General features: G+C 51.3%; 1 protein-coding gene across 2 annotated transcripts in view; it reads left to right on the forward strand.

The window, feature by feature from the left end:
- Dock1 (dedicator of cytokinesis 1) overlaps positions 1-22,666 on the forward strand; it is a 447,303-nt gene that overhangs the window by 25,991 nt on the left and 398,646 nt on the right. For both annotated transcript variants that reach the window (XM_077105459.1, XM_077105460.1), the window contains exon 2: positions 20,638-20,721. In XM_077105459.1, the coding sequence (XP_076961574.1) occupies positions 20,638-20,721 (84 nt within the window). The remainder of the gene's footprint in view (positions 1-20,637; positions 20,722-22,666) is intronic.

A 22,666-nucleotide genomic window follows, 5' to 3' on the forward strand; every position in this document is an offset into this window, starting at 1 on the left:
AACTCAGATGAGAAGCTTGCCCTCTCTGGTTTGTTTTTAAACACCAGCCACTGTGGACTAGGTTGGAGACACACCAGCAGCATAGGCTCCGAAGGTTTTAGAGGTGAGGGGCAGCTGGATCCCAGCATTGGCATCGCCAGGTGACAGTTGCCGTGGTGAAGAGGTGTTCCTGCCCTGGCTGCAGCATCCTGCTGGTGTGGACTCAAGAACGCCCCCTACTTCACCCCAGTTTCCTCTGAAAAATGGGACGGCAGCACCCAGGACACAGAGGCTGCTTCCAGCAAGCACCTTTTGAGTGCTGTTCCTGGGCTCCTTGTTGCCTGGGGCAGGGGTCAGCTGGAGCTCTCCCTTGGGAGCAGGGGGCACCATGCAGGGGCGCAGGGCATGGCAGCGGCTGCTGAGGCAGTGCCCTCTGCCTGGGGTGACGTGGGGCTCCGGCTGGGGCAGGGCTGGGAGCCTGGAAGCAGGCTTCCGCTGCCTCCTGCGTCCTGCTGCAGAGTGTGGCTGCAGGGGGTCCTGAAGAGCAGAGGTGCTTGATGACTGTCCTACCCAGGCAGCGGGGCTCGCGGGGCCCTCTGCAGCTGCTTGGCGGCCAGCCCCTCTTCCTTTGCTGGAGGCTCGCCTTCCCTTGCCCCGTCCCTTCCCCCTGTCTTGTCCCTTCCTCATGTCCCGTCCCTTCCCCGTGTCCCCTCTTCTCCCTCCCCCCTCTCTGTGGCTCCCTCTCTGTCGTCTCTTTTGTGCCATCTCTTTCCCACCTCCATTTGGTGTGGAGCTTGACCTTCTGTGGCTGTGGGCATCCGTTGATGGGTACGGGGTGCACTTCCTTCTGTTGGGGTGCTCTGTACACGTCCCCAGTGAAGTCCCTTGGAGCAGAGTGTGAGTCGGGGATTGTTGGGTGACTGGAGGATGGAGGGAGGCTCTGTGGGAGGGCAGGGGACCCATGGAACAGGGACAAGGCCACCCCAACAGAGAGGCGTGCAGCAGATGTGGTTGTCAGCCTGGTGCCACGTTGTTCTGGAGTGTGGCTGTGCCAGGGTCCGGCCCTGCCCACGGAGCGGGGCCTAGCTCTGTTCTTGCAGCAGTCGGTCATTTCATAGCCTCCTGGGCACTTCCTGGCAGGGTGGCTACCAGTTCTGAAGGCAGCCTAGGAAAGGGTGCCAGGCGCCGGGTGCTGTGCCCATACCCACAGCTGCGGCCATGTGGTCACAGCAGAGGCCTCTGCCACGCCTCGTCTTGCCCGCTGCGTAGACTGCCAGGTTATCCAGGGGGGCTGCATGGCTGTGTGGGGCCCCCTGCCCTTGCTCAGGGTGAAGGGACCCCAGTAACTCAGCTGCCATACAAGCCCCTCTTCCCTCAGTGTGGGGAACAAGGCCAACCCCATGTGTCTTCCAGAGTGGACCAGAGAGATGGCCAAAAGGGAAAAACATCACCTTTAATCCTGAAGGCAGATTTTTATTTTTCAAAGAAGGAAGGATAGCCTACACACCGATTTCCCATCCTCTCCCCGCTGGGTCCCGATAACTAACTTCTGATGGACTTTCTGTCTCTGGATCTGACCACTCTCAGGACCTTCCCTGGACAGACTCCACAGGGCTGGTGTGTTGGCACCACCTCGTTCCACTCAGCATGGGCAAGTCCCTCCAGCTCATCCAGGGGTCAGCCCCCACTGTGTGCACGCTGCCCACTGTGCGCGCCTGTCACAGGGGTAGTCACTCATCTGGTGGGCGCTGGGAATGGCTCCGTCTGGGCTGATGCACTCTATTCTGTAGGGGATCGTCCCGGGCGAGGGACAGGGTGCACAGGCCCACTGCTTGGGTTCATGCACATTGTAAAGTAGACCTGGTGAAGTCAAATTCTGTGCCCCCTTCCTGTTTCTCGGCTGGGGGCAGACGTGGCCTTCTCAGCTTGGCAACAGCAGAGACAAGAGGACAGGTACCCAGCCAGCCCTTGCCAGGGCCCCTGACTGGACCTTCCCGGCTTGCAGGGAGGTCAGGGGAGGCTCCTGGGCTCCAAGGATGCTCCTGGGCCGCAGGTAGGGTGGACAGGTCCCAGGGCAGGGTTGGAGAGTGGTCAGTCTGCTGCGTGCTGCTCTGACAAAGGACTGTTGAAGGGAATTCATAAAGAAGAGACGTTGCCTGTCTTGGTCCTGGAGGTTGACGTGTCCCTACTTGGGGCACTGGTGCCTGGCGAGGGCCTCCTGCAGTGTCTGCCTGCGTGGAAGGTGGAGGGTGAAGCTGGGAGTGGGAGGAGGAGGGCAAGGGCCAGAGAGCCAGGCGGGCCGAGCCCCTTTCTCCGGCCCTCTGTGATGACTAGCCCACCTCCTCCCTGGCACCCATCCCTCTCTGGGGGCAGCGCCCCTGATCAAAGCCCCCTGGAGAGTCCCAGCGCTCAGCACTGTTGCCCTGGGGGCCCAGTTCCCCACGGGCGGACTTCAGGGCACAGGCAGATGCAGCAGAGGGTTGGTACTCTGAATCCCAGGTGCAGCCTCCTGGGGGCTCTGCCCTTTGGTGCCTCTGACTGTTATGCACCAACCCCAGGCTTCCTGGGACCGTCCCTGAGCGCCTCTCTTCCTTCCGGCTGGATTTCCCATCCTCACCTCATGGCCTGTGCTGGGGCCAGGGGCAGTGTGAGCTGGGTAGGGGGGCGGGGCTGGAGCCTGTCCATGCTGGTCCTCACTGAGATCCCACCTCCCCTCCTGCCTTAGGCCCTGTTCCCTCTTATCCAAGCTTTCACCATGGCCTGGGCTGCTCGGGCTCCCTGCTGGACCCTGGCCCTCTGTTTTCGGGCAGTTCTGCTGTGTTCTGACCCTTTGCTCCCTGCCCTTGCATTTCTGCTGAGTCCTGAAGATGTTGAATGCTATGCCCTGTGGGCGGGGTCCTGGACACTGGCTAATGCATCCCAGCTCCTACTCTTGCTTGTCCCTCTCTCTGGACAGCCCCCAAGCCTGGCCACGCCTTTGTGGATTACAGAAAGGTGTCCCCTTGGGGTGTCCTGCTGTTTGGTGGAGGGCTCATGACAGCAGAGAGGAAGCCAGGTGCTGGGGACAAAATAGGTCCTTCAGTCCCACCTGCCTGTAGTTACCACCCAGCACAGCAGTGCTTTCAGATCCAGCAGATAGATCAACCCGTGACTGGCTTCCAGCTCCAGTGCTCTGATCACACCACTGCTGCTCACTCCGGCATTAGCACAGGAACTTCAGGGGACACCTCACCCCCAAGCTACAGCACCTGCCAGCACATGGAAGTGCTGGGCGGGCTTGGGTGTGGGGGCTCCTACGATGGGATCCAGTCTGTGCCCTGCCTGCCCCAGGGCATTGAAGCTCACCTACTTAATTTCAGAGTCCCAAGGGCAGGGCTGGGACGTGGATGGATCTCCCTGTGTGGCCAGAGCGTGGGTATTGGATGACCTTCTTGGGCCGTGACTATAAATTTGCGTTAAACAGGAACATGTAGGGGCTTGATGGATGCAGGAGGGACGTGGAGGGGAAACATATTACTGGAAAATATGTCACCTAAAAAGGACTTTGTGACAAGGTTTGCTTGTGACAGTCCTTGTGTGATATTGGGTGATATTTTGTGTGACTTCTGCTTTGACATCTTGGGCCGGCTTTATGAGAACTGTTCAGGGAGCGTGGAGGAGAGTGTGGCCAGGGAGGAAGAGCTGTGTCCTGGGGACTGTTGCAGCCTTGTGTGGGGGGGGCACTTGGGGACACACGGCAGGGGTCAGGAGAATCAGACTCCAGCACTTGACTCCTCCCAACTTCTACACCTGTGACCTTGAGTAACATCTTATCATCATCTCTTGGGCTGGGGATGTGGCTCAAGTGGTAGCGCGCTCGCCTGGCATGTGTGCGGCCCGGGTTCAATCCTCAGCACCACATACAAACAAAGATGTTGTGTCCGCCAAATACTAAAAAATAAATATTAAAATTCTCTCTCTCTCTCCTTCTCTCTCACTCTCTCTTCAAAAAAAAAAAAAATCATCTCTTAGCCTCAGTGTTTTCACCCGTGAAATGGGCAAGACAGGAGAATCCCTGTGATAGGGACCTAAAGTGAGTTAGAGGACACTGTCCCGGTGCCGCTCTGTGGTGAGGATTTCACGGTGCCTATTGCAGGTTTCCTGGTCACGTCACAATCTGGAGACCTGGTTTCTAATGAGTCTTCTCTCCTCAGGCTGTGTTTCTCTGCTTCAGGCTCCAGGGAGGTTGCTGGAGGTTGCTGGAGGTCCTGAGCTCCTCTGGGTGCAGGAATGCCCTATTGTTAATCTCCGCATGCCCTGCAGCAGCGTCTCCCTGGGTGCCTGGGGAGTAAAAGTGCCCTCGGTTGGACTGAATTGACTCGGAGATCACCAGTCTGTTCCCGCTCACCTGCAGGGTGAGCTTAGCCCAGAAGTGACAGGGAAAGGTTCTCGCTCCTCTGGCCTGAGTTCTGCTCATGGATTCGCGGAATTGTTATTTCATCTGGTCTCAAGGGCTTTCTAAGTAAGGCATGGGGCCTTTGACACCGTGCTCAGCTGTCACAGCTCCTTTGGTGCAAAGGGGAGCTGGCTGCAGAGGGATGCTGAAGTTCTTGCTGTGTGGGCGGCAGTATGGTCACTGTTTGAGCTGTGCAAGGAGGTGGTCACGTGACGCCTGGCCAGGCGGCAGCACACCCTCCTTCCTCCTGTTCTTGGCCTTGGAGTTTTTCTGTGCAGAACTGAGAACACTAGTGCTCATGGCATAGGGTGAGGGTTAGATGAGCAGTGTGTGAAGTTTGCTGGAATTTCCATTCTGACTAGGTGTAGAATGAAGTTTAACTTTGGCTGTTTCCATGATGATGATGGGTGGTTGGTAATGGTGTTGTTGGTGATGGTTGTGATGGTGGTGGTGGTAGTATTGTTGGTAGTAATATTATTGTTGGTTATGATTTTGGTGGTAGTCATGGAGGAGGTGGTGATGGTGTTGGTGGCAGTTGTACTACTGATGGTGGTGATGGTATTGATGTTGTGCATGATGTGATAGTGTTGGTGGTAGTGGTGTTGGTAATGTGTTGGTATTGTTGTGGGTGATGTGTTGATACTGGTGGTAGTATTGGTTGTGGTGGTGATGGTGTTGGTGTTAGTGACGGTGGTAGTGGTAGTGATGGTGGTAGTGGTAGTGCTGGTGATGTTGTGGGTGGTGGTGGTGGTGGTGGTAGTATTGTTGATGGTAGGAATGGTATTGGTGAGGTGGGTGATGGTAGTGATGTTGATGGTGGCAGTGGTGGTGGTATTGGTGAAGATGATATGATGGTGGCAGTGGTAATAGGGTGGGGGACAGTAGTATTATTGATGCTTATGATAGTGATGGTGCTGATGATGGTGGTGGCCATGTTGGTGGTGGTAGTAGTGATGGTGTAGTGTTATTGATGGTGGTGATGGTGTTGATAGTGGTGGTGGCAGTGATAACATGGTGGTGGTTGCGGTATTATTGATGATCGCGGTGGTGTTGCTTGTGTTAGTAGTGGTGATGTTGTGGGTGGTGGTGTGTGGTGATGGTAGTAGTGATGGTGTTGGTGGTAATGGTGGTGATAGTATTACTGATGGTTGTGATGGTATTGATGGTGGCAGTGTGGGGATGCTGGTGGTGGTGGGTTGATGGTGGTGATGCTAGTATTGTTGGTGATGCTACTGAGTGTGCTGGTGTTGATACACTGCACCCTGTAGACGGAGTCACAGCCCTGAATGCCAAATGCCTGTGGGGCAAAGGCCTTGTGGGAATTAGCAAGGGTGGTATAGGCCTCATTGGTGGTTGGGAATTTTCCCAGAATACTGTCCTGGTGGAGGAAAGCTCTCTGTCAGCTCTTGGGGTTGGAGGGGGTGGGCTTCTCGGTAGTCAGTGAGCACTGATGTTATTGGAAAACACTGTAGCTGGGTTCCATGAAGCAGCGGGAATCGCAGGGAAATGAGTGTTTTCCGATGTCAGAGCTGATGGAGGTTTAAAAGTTAAAGTGGAACAGAGTGGTGGGGCACTCATTTTCCTGCTCAGTACATTTTAAATGTCGTGAGCACTCGGGTCTGCTCTGCGTCCTGGTGGACACACTGGGAGGTCTGTGTCGGGGCCAGGCTGCCTCCTGCCTCCCTCATCCTATTCTGCTTTTGTCCCTTCGGCAGGAACTCCGTGCGCCAGCAAGAGGGCTTTATAGCTTCTCGCTCAGTATTTCTCCGCTCTCGCTAAGTACCTCTACCACAGAGCCAAAGCGATTTTATTATGTGATGCTGTATTTCTGTAGTCAGTTGAGGCGACTATTAAGATACAACATTGCCCCCAGCAGCCCTGTGGGAGAGGCCCTGCCCTTACGAATCAGGGCCACCGAGTCCTGGACAGGGAGGCCTCTGGGGCGTACGAAGGCCCCCCTTGGGAGACCCTGAGCTATGTTCTATGTTCTGCTCTTAAATCTTGAACTTTTCTTCTTCTTGATTATGGTAAAAAGTGTACCTTGCATAACGTTCCCCGAGTTAGCGGTCCTGCTTCTTTTAGGTCTGCAGTCCTTGGCATTAGGTCCCTTCACGTTGTTGGGCCACCGTCACCACTACCCATCGCCAGAGCTTTTTCATCTTCTCAGAAGGCACTCTGTGCCCATTAAGCAGGAGCAGGGCCCCCCCCCCCCGCCCCCACCGCCCTGCCCCGGGCACCCATCCTTCTCCTTTCTGTCTCTGGGAATGTGACTGCTCTCAGGACTTCGTGTAAGTAGCATTTGGGTTTGACTTCTTTCACTTAGCGTGCCGTTCCAAAGTCCTTCTCTGCTGTGTCACGCACGTATCAGTTTCCTTCTTTTTAAGGCTGAGTAGTATTCTAGGGTGTGGATAGACCATGTTGGATCCACTCATCTGAGGACAGACGTTTGGTGTTTTCCCAGTGTTGGCCCGTTGTGAATAGTGCTGCTGTTCACTACCACATCAGTGTCTGTTCAAGCCCTTGTTTTCAGTTATTTCTTTTTTCTTTTTTTAAAGAGAGAGAGAGAGAGAGAGAGAGAGAGAGAGAGAATTTTTTAATATTTATTTTTTAGTTTTCGGTGGACACAACATCTTTGTTTGTATGTGGTGCTGAGGATCGAACCCGGGCCGCACGCATGCCAGGCGAGCGCGCTACCGCTTGAGCCACATCCCCAGCCCCTTCAGTTATTTCTAGTATATTCCTTGGCAATGGAATTGTTATTTTCTTTTGGAGGACCCGTCAAAGCCTCCACAATGGCTGATGAATTTAATCTTAGCTGTCATGCACAGGGATCCAATTTCTTTAAATCCTTACCAACACTAGATACTATTTTTTCACTACTTTTTAATAATAGGTACCCCAGGTTTCTTGAAATATATATATATATATATATTTTTTTTAAATTTTGGGGGGTACCCGGGAATAAATTCAGGAGCACTTGACCACATCCCCAGCCCTATTTTGTATTTTATTTAGAGACAGGGTCTCACTGAGTTGCTTAGCACCTCGCTGTTGCTGATGTTGGCTTTTAACTCGCCATTCTCCAGTCTCAGCCTTCTGAGCTGCTGGAATTACAGATGTGTGCCAGTATACCTGGCTCATATACTTTTCTTTGGGAGGGTGCACGGGGGATTGAATTCAGGAGCACTTGACCACCGAGCCACATCCCCAGCCCTATTTTGTATTTTATTTAGAGACAGGGTCTCACTGAGTTGCTTAGCTCCTCGCCGCCGTTACTGAGGCTGGCTTTGAACTCACAATCTTCCTGATTCAAGATCCTCCTGCCTCAGCCTCTTGAGCCACTGGGTCATATATTTTTTTTTTTAGTTGTAGATGGGCACAATGTCTTTATTTTATTTACTTATTTTTTTTGTGGTGCTGAGGATGGAACCCAGTGTCTCACACATGTGAGGCAAGCATTCTACCACTGAGCTACAATCCCAGCCCGGGTCATAAACTTTTTTTTTTTTTTAATGTATTTTTGGTTGTAGGTGGACACAGTATCTTTATTTCATTTTTATGCGGTGCTGAGGATTGAACACAGTGCATCATATGTGCTAGGCCAGCACTCTACCACTGAGCCACAACCCCAGCCCCAGGTCATGTACTTTTTGAATGAGGGACTTCGCACTTTTCTTTTGCATCGTGACCTGAAAACAGTGCAGCCAGTCCTGGTGGGAACAGAGGCTGCCCTGGGCTGGCTGCAGGCTGGCTGGGTATTCTGCGGTGTCTGCTGGGGAGCAGGAGGTTTGGGCCAGGGGTGGGATTGCCAGGCTGATGGGGAGGACAGGGGCCTGTGCTATTCAGGTCTAGGACATTTCCGAGTGGCCTTGTGAGCAGCGAGCTGCAGAGCGGGACTCTCCCAGGCCCTGCTGGCTCCTTTTAATACGTCTCCTTGAATCTGTATTCGTGCAGGGTGTCCCTGTTACGTAAGGTTTGTTGGCAGATCTTTGGCCCTGTCTGTGCGGGCAGCGCCCCCCAGACACCTCTCAGTCACCGCCCGCTGTCTTCTCCATGTTTTGGGGCACGAGCCAGGAAAGGCAAATTTATCAAGTGACTGACTAAGGAAAGATTTACCTTGTGCCTCCAAAAACTTAGGCGGCACGCTGCCTGCCTCCCACTGCCGTGCCAGAGTCACGTGTTGGACCCGTGTTATCCTCACGCCTGTAAAACCAGGTGACAAAGGCAGGTGCCCAGGTCTAGCCAAGTTGGGGCCTGGACCCCTCCCTCAGACTGTGCGGGGATGTGCTCTCCCTGCCGCTGCCCGGGTCTCCCTGTGAGGATGGACATTCCCTCTTCTCCCTGATCCTGCATCTGGTCCAGCCCCCAGCTGCCGCTGCCAGCGTTGATTCTCCCACTGGGGAACAAGAGGGCAGTGTCTGGACTGCGAGGCAGCTGGGGCGCTCAGCAGCAGCCACCCTCCGCTCTCTGGAGCATAGCCCTCCATCAGGATTTCTGGCAGCCTGGGATTATGCTGAAGGGGCTGGGGGATAGGATGGCCCTGACCTTCTTAGGCTGAGGCCCTGAGGCCTGGGAGCCTCTCTTCCCTGCTGGTTCAGAAGGGACTGGACTGTGCTGTTCCCGCTGAGTGAGTGGCAGGAGAGAGAGGTGCTGAGGGGGTGGGGTGGAACAGGAGGACCATCAGGGTGTCCTTTGGGAAGATGGCAAGGAGTCTGTAGTACGGGGGGGCTGCTTTGCTTCTCAGATCCCGTCCGCAGGCGCGTCTCTTGCTGAGCCCTGAATGCACAGTGGAGGGACAGGGCAGCTGGCTCTCAGGGTCGGAGGAGGTGCAGGATCCTCAGCACAGAGGGAGCATAGAGCTTTGAAACCTGACAAGCTCCCACATGGGAGGGAGGGAAGGCCAGAAACCCTGCCCAGAGCAGCGGAGGGCTCCCTCCAGCAGCCTGTGTGAGGTTTCTTCATTAGCACCCCACATGCGCTCGGCTTGATTGTTTTTCTCAAAGAGGGCTTGATTGTTTTTTAATCTTCCATTTTATATTTTATCAAAGCTAAGTAATGTAACACTACGGAGAAGGAATTTCAACAAACTACAAAGAAACCAAATGTTTTCTTGGCGATAAGGGAGTCCTTCCCAGGGGCTGCCTCCTCCCTCTGAGTGGCAGCTGATAGGGAACCCCTTCCAGACTTGGGGAAGGAGTTGCTGCTCCCAGGTACCTTTGCCGTGTGCAGCTTTTCACAGAGCACAGAGACCTCCAGTCAAGGCAGAAATGGCCACTGGTTGGAAACACATTCACAGGAAGCTTCGGGGTGGGGGTTCATTGCAGCCTTAATAGCTCTGAGCTGGGAATGAATGAGCCAAATGTCCATCAACAAGAGAACAGATAAACAGATAAACACAGCGATGCGCTGTGTTCATGGGTTACAAAGAACGCACGTGCATGAACCTCAAAATGTTGAGCAAAAGAAGCCAGACATAAGGAAATCCATATAATACCACTTCAATGTACGGACTCTAAGAATTAGCGAGACTCGTTGGTGGTAGTGGAAATTAGGAAATGGTGCTGGGAGAGGAAAATCTCTGGGGGGGGGGTGTGGGAGTGCTTTCCAGGACCTTCTATCTTGGTGCACGTTGCTTGTAAAATTGTCAAGATCTGATGGCGCTGGCCACCTGAGATTGTGCATTTGATCATGTCCACTGGAAGCGTCCATGGGGATGTGTCTCTGCAGACCCTGGGGGTGCTCGCAGCTCCAGAGGTTCACTTGTCTTCCTGTTCTACCTGGGAATATTGCTTCTTTTACTTGGTGGATTTTAGCTCATGGGCTTTGTTGGGGTCCAAGAACCAGCCACACGGAGGGCAGGTGGAGAGGGAGGTACCAGCATACAGGGACCGCAGAGGGGCTCTGTGTGTGGGCATTTTGGCAAAGCGTGTTTTCCGTGTCTGCCTGGAACGTGCTCATGGATGATGAAGACACCTTGACCTACAGGAGAGGAGGACGGGGTGGAGCGGAAGGGGAGGCTCACGGCCCTGCTGGACGGAGTGGAGGGCTGCCCTGTGTTGGCACAGGTTGGTGTGTGGCTGGGGCTCTGGTGACCTCTGACTTCAGTTTGGTTTATTCCTGGTCTGGTGCTGCTCAGCCTTTCAGCTCTCTTCTCAGGAGGTCCCTGGTGAGGTCTGCTGTGAATGGAGGCCAGCACCTGGGTGGGGTAGGTCTGTGGCTCTGGGGCAGCGGTTTCTCCAGACCCCGCCTCCAGCAGAATCCCCATGACCTGTGTGGTCTCTGTGGTCCCTGGAGCCTGTCCAGGTTATGTAGTTTGCTAATGAGGCTGTGCGAGCAGGTGGCCTGGGGCTCCTCAGCTTGGAGCCTGGCTTCCTGGGATGGGGCTGGCCCTGTGGGCAGGCTCCTGGGGAGGATCTAGGAAGTTGTCTGTGTTGGCCGAGACCCAGGTTTGGTATTTGGTTTCTATTATGAAATTTGGGCAAACAAAACCGCAGTGTTTTCCAGGGCACTTAGGATTCAGGTCATGGTTTTGCCACCTTGAATTCCTACCCTGACTTATTAATAAACATTTGTGTCGCTCTGGGTGCTGGGCAGGGTGCAGAGATGGGGAGATAGAGGGCAGTGCGGAGGGAGGGAGGTGGGGAGAGCTTTGGCAGCCCTGCAGTTTGCAGGAGCTGTCCCTGGAGCGTGAAGCTGCAGGGAGCCCCTCCGCACAGGGTTTGACCCTCACTGGGCACCTGTTCCACGGTGAGAAGGAGCAGGGGGTAGTCGCTGGGTCGAGTTCCGTCAGGTGTGTGGGGCACTACTGAGAGCGCACGTGAGGCGTCTGAATGCACAGGGGGGGGTTTCTACTGAGGCTATGGTGGCCTGGAGGCCGGGCCAGGCAGCAGGTGATGTGGACAGAGGCCCGTGGGGAAGGCACTGGGGTGCCCTTGTACTTCAGTCTCTGTGACTCCTCTGCTCGTAGTCACGCGCTGTTTCCCCACGTTCATTACTGGCTTTACTTGTGGATTTGATACCTATAGATTTTTTTATGCTATATGCATAGTCTTTGTCATTAAGAGAACCAAATTAACATTCCAGAATGTTCCTTTGTGCTTCCCTTTCTTTATTGTTGCCGCTGACATTTGACTTAATGGTTTGATGAAAAAGGAGAGGAGAAAGAGTAGCCTCATATTCTCAAATTGAACAAATATTCTCAAATGAATAAATCATTTGAGGATTTTCTCAGAAGCCCAGAGAGAGGAGTTGGGGATGTGGCAAAACAACCTTATCCTTGGGCCTCACAAATGAATGGTCCTAAACCCAATTTTTCTGTTCCCTCCTGTCTTTTCCTACGTGTCCCAGCTTGCGTCTGTCTGGTGGGGGCCCCAGGCCTCCTGTTCCCACTCCTCTCAGTGCAGAACTTGTCTGTCGGGTCTGGGAGGTGCAGGTCCTGGCCTGGCCTACTGCAGAGGAAGTGGGAGGAAGGACCACCCTCAACTCTGTCTGGTCCTCTCACTGGGCCAGCCCAGGTCCTGCAGGTCCCCAGGGCTCTGTCTCCCATGACTGGCTGGTCTGCCCTGCGGGGAGCCAGTGGTGGGTGGGCCAAGGGAGGTCCCAGTAAAGTCCCCCCAAGTCTTGGGGGTACGTGCTGGGCATTTTACCAGTATTTTCCCAAGTTGAATAACCTTTCTGTCTTGAAGAAAGATGATTAAAGAGATTAAATCTTCCTCTTATCTCGTCTCTGCATCTCCTTGCGGCTGAGGGAATGCAATGCCAAAGTAGATAATTTTCAGGTCAGCTGTCTTTTCTTATTTGTGGACGGATTTGCAAAACCTCATCAATAAGGGGGCCAGGAGTTTTGTACTTAAATGGACTTTATGAAGGATGAGAATGTAGGAGGGCGGAAGCTCCCTCCTGCCCTGGGAGAGTGGTCAGCACCCAGCCCTGCCTTCCCCAGCCCTGCTGTGCCCGCCCCGTGGCCTTTTGGACTAGCTGGAAATAAGATAGAGGCCGGCTAGCTGTGGATAAGGCACACCGTGATATTTTATTCTGAAGAAAGATATTAAAATGTCTTTGAATTGTGTCTATCAGTTCAATTAGAATCTGAGGAAAGGCTCTTTTATATTTTTCTTTTCATATTCTTATCTTTTCCATCCCTCCCACCTGTTTCCCTCCAAAAGGCAGAAAGAAATACAGAATAACAAATGGCAGTTCCTTTATCCTACCCTGCCCCTGCTCCGACTCTTTAATTATTCAGATGAGTTCCTTGATTCTAATATCCAAACAGTGCATGAAATACGGCCACAGGGGATTGTATTGGCAGGGAGGCAATCTCTCTATTCCAAAGGAGGAAAGATATGAAGCCCAAAAGGACTTCGGGGTGACTTTGAAAGGAGTCTCTTTCTCGTGGGATGGGTGTTCTGTCGGGCACACGCACACCGGCACAGGGAGGTTCTCTGACCTTGAGCTCATCCTCTCTCGCGCATCGAGTGTATCTTCCCTGTTTCAACCCGCTGCTTTGACCTGGGTGTGGAGGCTGCTGTGCCTGCCTGGGTGTGTGCCCGGGAGCCCTGGGTGTTCCGCAGTTCTCAGCAACACTGATGTTAAGTCCACTGTTGACCTTTTTACTTTTATTCACTGTATTAAAAATAATTTGTGGTAGAATATATGGAGCATAAAATTGACCGTTTTCATCATTTGAAAGCGTGCATTTCAAGGGCCTCAGACTCATTCATGTTGTTGGTCACCCATCGTCCTGTCCCTCTGCGGGCTCTTTCCACTAACTCCCCACTCCTTTTGTGCCTGGCCTACTTCACTCAGCACAGTGTCTTCCCAGTGTCCTTGTGACTTGTTTCCTTCCTTACAAGTTCAGATACATCCCATTGTGTACATCTTTCATATTTTGTCAATTCATTTATCGCTTCCGCCTTTGGACTCCTGGGCTCCTGGTGTGCAGTGTCTGCTCAGTGCCCTGCGTGCTCCCTGGGGTGCGTGCCGGTTGGTGATGCTTTCCATTCCTGCCAGCGACCTCACCTTGGGGTTTCTTCTGACCCTCGCCAACGCTTTTACTGCTAGGGGAGGGGCTAATAGCAGTTATAATGGGATCCGAATGTGTGTGAAAGGTAGCTCTTTGGTTTTGGAATTGACTGGTGATATTATATGCTTATTGGCCTTATTCTGAACACCAGTCACTTATCAGATACAGAATCTGCAAATCCATTCTGTGGATCACCTTTTTACTCTGTTAATGGTATGTTTTCTACATTCAAATTTTTTATTTTACATTACATTTAAATCATTTTTATTTTAAAAATAATATTTTAAAATAACATTTTTAAAAATAAATGTTTATTTCTTTTTTGACATAGGGGAGGTGGAGAAGGAAGTGGAGCCAGATGTAGCCCCAGGGTGCAGTCATCCCACAGTCTTTACCATTGAGCTAAATCCTGACTTTTCACTTTTTATTTTTGTGTGTTTATTTTGAGACAAGGTCTTGCTACATTCCAGAGGCTGGTCTCAAACTTGGTAATCCTCCTGTCTCAGGCTCCCAAGTTGCTGGAATTATAGGCATGCACCACCTTACCTGGAACAGTTTTTAATTTTGATGGAAGCCCACTGGTTATCTTGTCTTTAACTGTACTTTTAGTGTCATAACCAATAAATCATTGCTAAAGCCAATGTCATGTTTTTTTTCTAAGAGTTTTTTTAGCTTTCACTTTTATGCTTAGGTCTTTTATCTATTTTGAGTTAATTTTATGAAAAATATGAGGCACAGCTTTATTGGTTATTTCTAAGTGGATATCCAGTTTCCTAGTACCATTTGTTGAAGAGTCTGCTGTCTCCCCTTGAAAGGTGCTGGCATACCTGCGGATGCCTTTGACCTTGAATGTGAGGGTTCATTTCTGTCTGTTTCATTCCACCCGTTTGTGAGTTTGTCTTTATGTGAGTGACGCGCTATTTGTGTCACTGTAGCTCTGTAGTAAGTATTAAAATCAGGAAATGGGAGGCCTTCCCTTTCTTCTTCTTTTTCGACGACGTCGTTTTGGCTGTCCTGGGTCCTTGAGATGGATTTTCCATTTCCCTCATAAACCGTGCTGGGGTTTTGGTAGGTGTTGGGTCGGATCTGTAGATCATTTTGGACGATGTTGGCATCTTGATGTGTCCGTGCTCCTCCGTGATGAGCAGGAATGGTTTTCCACGGGCGTCTCACGTCTCTTTCAGCAGTGTCTTGTATTTTTCAGGGTGTGAGTCTTTTGCTTCTTTGGTTAAGTTTATTCCTAAGTATTTTCATTCATTTCTTCTTTAAAAAATGTTAATGGTGCCATTAAAACCTGGCTCCACTCCGCTTTCCCTCCCCTCCCTGCCTCCCTCCTTGCCTCCCATCTGTCATCTCGTGTTAGAGGACGTGCTGTGTGCCAGGTATGGGAAGGCTGTAGAAAGGGGACACAGGTTGTGTCCTTGAGGAGCCCATGTCCTCCCAGAGGAGACGGACAGGATGTAGCAAGTGCTCCCAGCCTCTGGATTTGGATTCCGGTTGGTCCCTGTTCCAGGAGGCTCTAGCCCTGCCCAGGGTTGATTTGCCTGCTCTGAACACCAGTCTGATTTAGGGGCCAGCACCAGACAGAGATGCGTCTGTCCACTTCCTTTTGAAGTCAGAGTTTAGGATGCCAGGCCCCAGCTCTACACGGGTGCTGCCCAGGGCCACCTGGCACTAAACTGCCACCAGTGCTGTTGGGCATGTTGGGTGCTGAGCTGCTCAGCAGTGTTGTTGACCTTGTTTTCAGATCTCCAAGCCAGGGGCAGGGGCCTGGCCTCTTCCTTAGGGTCACGTTCAAAGCATGTGTATACTGCTCTGGTTCTTTCTACCCAGTCTCTCCTGAGTGGCCTGGTGTGTGAAATCTCTCCTTAGAGGGAGGCTGTGGGATGACTGCACCCCGGGGCTACATCTGGCTCCACTTCCGTCTCCACCTCCCTCGCCATGGCCTCCCAGCAGATCAGAGTGGGGGCTGACCGAGGTTGGGACCAAGTGTGTTGCTGGCACAGGCTAGGGTTGTGAAACCCAAGGACAGCAGATGGCCCTTTTATATGCAGCCCTGCAGGACACACACAGGGTCCTGGCCCCCATCTGGTTGAGGGCATGGTCTGCATCTTCCTGGTTCCCAAGAGGACGCTGCCCTTGGACCAACGTATTTCCAACTGACGACTAGACACAGGGAATGAAACCACAAGCAGAGCGATTAATTTTTCCAAATTGACTTATTAAATGAATTCAATTAACTTATTAAGCTGCTCCTTGAAATCCTGAAGTCCTGTTTCAAGGGTGTATGGGATACAGGAAGCACTCTCGAGCTAGGTGGTTTGGAGACATAGGACTGACCAGGCTCATGCCTTGGCCTTTGATGCCATGGGCGAGGCCTGACACTTTGGTCATCTTGTTGGATGGAGAAGACCCAAGCAGCTGAGAAAGCTGATGTTGTGTCTCTCCTGTTGATTGGATAAATCTGTACCTCCTGACATTTTGAAGAGGAACAAAAGATGGTTTTCTTTCACTTAATTGCAAACCACCCGAGAAGGGGATATTCGTGATCTGGTTAAGTTTAGTGGTTGTCACTGAGTACCTGTGAAGCCTGGCGGTGTTAGTTAACAGGGGTGTGGGGGTGTGGGGGTGTGGGGGTGAGGGTGTTTACCGCCCCCAGATCTGATTGGAGAGACAGACCTCTAGAGAAGCAACTCTGCAAGCTGGTGGGTGGTGAGGGGTTTAAGGAGAGTGTGGAGCAAGCATTTACTTCAGTTATGCCTGCAACACTTTTTGGTCCTGGAGAAAGGTAGGCTTGAGTTAGGACTGGGGAAGGGTGCAGAATTAACGGCGGGCCTCTGTGGACAAGTGGGGTGTCCGAGGCAGAGGAGGAAGGGTGTTCCCAGCAGGGGGGCAGCTTCTGGAGCACCTGGGAGGGAGAGGGATGGGGCAGGGTGAGTGGAGTGGAGTGAGATCGCTCGGCAGGTTGAAGTCACGTGGCCCAGGGCCTGGAATGCTGAGCTGGAGCGTTTAGCCGCCTTCAGACAGCCCAGGGCCAGGTGCGGTGTTGTGGAGGGAGGCTTCAGGAAAGCCACTCTGGTGCTGGAGGCAAGAGAAGAGAGACTGTGGGTCTCACAGATGGGTGGAGGAGGGTTGGTCCAGGCGGTGTCCATAGAAGGGAGGACACGGGGTCCCAGGGCAGATTATGGTGCCGCCTTGAGCTTGCGAGAACTCTGCTGTAGGCCCCAGGGATGATGGGCTGCCGTGGACTTTCCAGGTGAGAAGGGTCCAGTAGGCTTTTGTCTTGCCCTAAGGGGAGTTCCATGTCATCAAATACTTCAGCTGCACCGATTGAGAGGACTGCACCATTTTTATCCTTTACTCTGTGAACGTGACCAATTACATGGATTGTTTTTTGAATATTAAACCAAATTTTTGTTTCTGGAATTTTCCTTGTGAGGGGAAACTTCATTATCAGGCGTTTCAGACCTGGGTGGCCCTTGGTGAATGCACAGGCGTATTTGCCTGTCAGAGATACCCAAGCTGGATGCTGTGATTTTCGGGGAGCCATCAGGAGGGCCGTCCGAGGCGCTGAGGGGGCTATTCCTGTTTTGAACTAAGTGCTGGGAAAAGACTCTGCAGGGATGTGGGACCCTGGCCTTCATCCAGGCTGACCGTGGCTCTGCACAGGGTCCCATTGGCTGCTTGCAGATGGGTAGATTCTGAGCTGCTGGAAACCCTGATTGAGGGAAACAGAACAAATCTCTAACCACCTCCTTGAATTAGTCTGAACATGCAGAGCTTGTAACTCCCTCCGTGGTCCATGAAATATACTTTGTGAATGTCGGCAAATGCGGTTATTTACCATCATTGTGATCTTTACCATCAACGTCACGATCATCACAGTCATTATCACCATCACCATCATCATCATCATCACTTCTACCATTGTCATTACCACTGTCATCATCATCACCACCATCACCGTCACCACCATCGCCAGCATTACCACCATCATCACCACTATTACCATCATCATCACCATCACCATCACCACCATCACCATCAGCATCACCATCACCATCACCATCACCATCACCACCATCAGCATCATCACCACCATCACCACCATCAGCATCAACATCAACATCACCATCATCATCACCATCACCACCATCACCACCATCACCATCATCACCACCATTACCATCAACACCACATCATCACCATCACCTCACCATCATCATCACCATATCCATCCTTGTCACCTTAACATCTTAACCATCATCACTAACATCTTAACCATCATCATATCTTCACCACAGAGAAACAGTCAAGCCCTCTTTGAGGAAACAGTCATCACCAGCAGCAGCATTTGTGGTGTCCCTGGAGCTGTATCAGCAGCAGGGGTAACCACTTCAACTTCAGCGTCGTTCCGTCTTCAGCATGACGAGCAGCGCTGGTGCCGACGGAAGCCTTCCTCCCTTCTTATGGGCAGGAGTCCTAGTTCTCTCCTGACATCACTGGACAGCTGTTTTCAGGGTGATCTGGAGAGTGAGCAGAGGTGATGGCTTTGTCTTTCTAACCTCTGATGCTCATAACCTGGATGAGGCAGAGACTGGAGTGCTAACTCTTTAATTTTGGAAAAAGGTGTGCGTTGTCACTCTGGGCTGCTGCAGCTGTTTACAAGGAGAGGAAAAGAGCTGCCAGGGAGGCCCCTCGTGCGGGGCTCGTCTCTGCGCCCTCCCCCCTCCACTTGTCACAGGTAGCATTCAAGCTTCTGCACTGGACTCTGCTGTCCAGGGTTGAGGTGTCCACAGGGATGTACATTAGTAGCAGATACTGTCCATCTGCAACTGAGCTGGTAAGAAAGGTAACTGGGTTTGGGGAAGAGGGGTGGTCTGCACTCACAGCCTGACCCCCATAGGCGGGAGCTCGTGGGGGACGCGCTCCCTGGCCTCTCCAGCCTCTAGAGCTGCTGCGTTCCTTGGCTGCTTTCCCCTTTCTTGTGACACTTGGACTCATTTCCTCTCTGGACTCCGTCTCTCCTGCGTACCACTCATGAGGACCTTTGTGATTACAGTGGGCCCATTGGGTGATCCAGGATGAGCATTCCCAAGATCCTGAACTCATCTCACCTGCAGTGTCACCTTGCCCACATGAGGGACCTCCTCACAGATTCTGGGAATTCGATAGGGACATCTTTAGAAGACGTTATTCTGTCTGCCACCCTCTTGTCAATGACTCTTACACTGTAGTCTCTTGGTTCACCCTTACAGCTGGTCATTTGGTTGTTAACTTGAACACAGGGCCAGGGCTGCTCAGCCAGTGCCTCTGCCCCGACCCTGCTGTGGGACCTGGGGCCACATGCACACCCCTCTGGGGCCCTTTTCTCCTCCACTTACAAAACCATGGATCTGGAGGCTCATTTCACAGCTGAACTTGTGGTTTCTGAATCTGTGTGTGAGATTCCACTGTCCACTTCTGGGCTAGGGATGGGATGGGCATTTGAATGCGAACGGCTCAGGAAGGGATGATGTGTGAGCTTCTCAGAGACACACGTCCAAATGCATTAAGGCTTGACCTTTTCATTTTATCTTACTTTATTATTTTTCACGTCTGCTTTCCCCTTACCTGTAGCAGAATACAAGCTGGTAGCCATGCTGGTAGGGGTGATGGGCGTGTTATGGTTCCTGTGGGTTAAGAATATGGGTATGTTGAACCTGGGAGTCAGCATATGCTCTGGGCTTCCTTTACCTGGCACAGTTATTTCCTGTTAAAGAGTCACCATAAAATGCTAAATAAACTTAATAACTGCTAATAACCATCTCTGTCAGTTGAGGACACTTCCATTTTATGAATTTGGGGGAAATATAGGAAACTACCTGAGAAAAATGGATTTTTTAATACATATATGATTTTTTTTTTGAGACTTTTAAAGAATTTTTATGACCGTGTGAAAGTGTCCTTGTCTTGACTTTTAAAAAAGGACTCTGGAAACTTACAAAGTCCTTATAGCAGGAAAAACAAAATATCTACAAATACAAGAACCATCACCATTAGTGAAGTATTTTCCGTGTCCCATTGTACCCTTTAAGATGCAAAATGCACCCACAGTTCTGAGGTGGGTGTCATGGTCCTTATTTAACAGACTGAGAAACTGGAGATAGATGGGTAGTCGCAGGTGTTCAGAGGTAGGGGGTCTCCTGCTCAACTTGTCGGTCTCTAGAGACTGTGAACGTGGGGCTCCTGGAGGCTGCACAGCCTGCAAGTCTAACCTGCCTCTGCAGCCCAGGGCAGCTCAGTTCCTTGAGGCCACCCCCTGGAGGCTGCGCGGGGTCCTGTCCTCAGAGATGGAGGCATGCAAGATTGAAAGTCTTGTAAAAATAAGTCTTTTATTTTAGCTGGGGAGACTGGTGCATACAGATCAAGATAGGAAGGGGTGAAGTGGGCTGTGTGCTGGGGCTGCTCAGAGGAGCAGAGTTGAAAGAGCAGGCAAGTTCAGGGCCTGGTATTGTGGACCAGGTGCACCCTGTGGCAAGGGAGGGCTGTGCTGGTGCACACAGGGCTGCAGGCTGGCCCCTCCAGGGAAGCGGGCTTGGAAGGGAGGTGAGGGAGGTGTCGGAGAGGACATGGCGTATTCCTCAGGAATAAAAGGGGATGAAGTCCTGATACCAGATTTTACTCAGGGCACCCTTGAGAGCATCATGCCAAGTGACAGAAGTCAGACGCACCGGGCAGACGCTGTGGGGTTCCACTGGTGAGCTGTCAGATTCTTGGGGACCCAAAGTAGATTAGAGGTTGCAGGCTGGGAGGGAGAATGGGGCTTCTGTTGAATGGACATGGGGTTTCTGTTTGGAGAGACGGAAGCGTTTTGGAAACAGGTAGGGGAGATGGTTGCACGACATTGTGAATGTACTTAATGTCACTGGATCGTACACTTAGCAGTGGTTCAAGTGGCAAATTTTGCATCATATTACACCTCGCGCCATTAAAAATAAATGATCCTGGTCGTCTGGAGTGGTGGGAGTTAGGAACGCCTCCATACCAGGGCCTTGGCTTTTGTGTCAGGAGGAAGAGGCCACTTTGTGGGTGTCAGAGGGGATGAGGCGAAGACTGACTGTGATTCAATGTGACAAGCAAACAGCGTTGAAAACAAGCGCAGATAACCTAGAGTAGTCGACCCCTCCTCCATTAACACATTTCCCCCTTTTCTCCACAGCGTTTTATAACTACGACGCCAGAGGAGCCGATGAGCTTTCTTTGCAGATCGGAGACACGGTGCACATCTTGGAGACCTATGAAGGTGTGTCATGTTGTTTTGGACAGTTGAATACTTTCTCAGTCCCTATGACCAAAAACGTATGTCATCCCATTCTGTTTTTGTGATATTTTTCATAGATGGCTGCTGTTGGGGGTGAAGGTATCGGGGCAGCTCTCCTTTTTAAAATAAGATCAACCTAAAACTAGAAATCCCCATTTTTAACATCTAAAAAACCCCCATGGGCACCTTGGTTTGCAAGTGGATGTAGATCTGGGCTGTTCATAACCGACCACTTGATTAAAAAAAAAAAAATAGCTCTAAGATATTTTAGTGCTTGGTCTGTTGCTTTGATGTGTTTGGTGTGAACTGTGAAGTTTTTAATGCTGCCACTATTTCTCATTCTCTTTCCTTTTTCTTTTTATCTGTGACCCCCACCTTCTCAGGGGTGAGCGGATTGTCACAGCTCTGTGGGACGCAGTCCTGTGAGCAGTCCTTCCAGTCATTCACTGAAGACCCTGTTGGTCATAGTGTCTTTCCGGCGATCTTGTTAATTTTCAGGCAGTTGGTTTTCATATTTAGTGTTTTGCAAATTATTTGAGCAGACCATCTTTCATTTTATGCTGTGCTTATCATTGCATAGAAGGGAAGAGATGATGGGCTGGCCGTTTTCTTTATTTTTTTTTGCAGTGCTGGGCCTGGAACCCAGGGCTTCACACATGCTAGGCGGAACAGACGCTCTCCCGCTGAGTCCCACCCCCAGCCCTGGGCTTAGTTTTTTTTAACCACTGCTGCAATCTGGATGTTAAGATTGTGTTTTCCTGTTGTTGGGTTCATTTTCTGCTTGAAGGGGTGATTCCCATACAGCATGCGAATAAAAAGAACTGATTAAGATGGATCATTTAAATAACCAAATTGCTTTTAGACCAGCTTTAGCTAAACCCTTCCAAATGGGAGAGGGAATCGTAGACATCCCATAGCAATCAACAAATTGAACATCCAGCTCAGTCTTCACAATCCACTTTGCACAAGAATGAGCTGTGCTAGACTTGTGTGTACCAGGTGAGCCGTGCCTGGCTCAGGTGTCCTTGGGTACACCTCTGAGACACACAGATGCATTAAAATAGGCATGGCTGTGGCTGTCTCTCTTTTCCCCTTCTGATGCGTGCTGACTTAAAACTTATTCTGTTTGCATGTCTTACCCTGAAAGTCCTATCTCAATTTTTGTGTGTGTGTGTTAGTGGTGTATGGCTGGGAACAGTTGTCGCTCTGCAGAACAGAGCTGTTTCTTAAGTGAATCGGTAGTTGTGAGAGGCACTGGCTGCTTGTTTCCAATGTTGACAGCTGACAGTTGGATTTCCTTATCTATTCTCAGTACATATTGCCCGTGGCTTAGAGGAAACAGAGAAATTAAGTAGAGGTTAAGGATCAACCCTTTCATCTCAGACTGAAGGGAAATGCTCTGATATCTTCTTTATTTTTGCCGCTGGTCAGTTGAACTTGAAATCATGGGTAATAAACTGGGCTGTGACATCATTCCTGAGTAGTTAACGATTTCCTGCAGGGCCCCGGATGTAGGGACTTCAGTGTCTTGTTCCTTGCTTAGGAACAAGAATGCACTCTTTAAACAGGGCCCTCCTTAGACCTCAGCTGTCCTTGGGATGCACTTCCAGGTCATCTGACAGTGAGTGGCCTTTGGCCCTTTGGCCGACACCGCGAGGGGTTCTTCGCGGAGCCTTCCTCTCAGGCTGGACCAGCCCTCTAAAACATTTCAGTCTTCATAGACTCTGACATGAAATGGATTTCCCTCCCTTGACAGCTAACGGCTTGGTTTTGGTCAGTCTGATCAGAGAGCTCCATTTAGGGAATTAGATGCAAATTTGAGAAACTTGGTGACAACATCAAACAGAAGTGGACTGGTTATTTCCATTGTTTTCCTCGTGTTCTGTCTACGATTCATGATTCATGGTCCGTCTTAGAGCTTGTTCTC

Source organism: Callospermophilus lateralis, chromosome 15 (assembly GCF_048772815.1).
Source record: "Callospermophilus lateralis isolate mCalLat2 chromosome 15, mCalLat2.hap1, whole genome shotgun sequence".
Classification (NCBI taxonomy): domain Eukaryota; kingdom Metazoa; phylum Chordata; class Mammalia; order Rodentia; family Sciuridae; genus Callospermophilus; species Callospermophilus lateralis.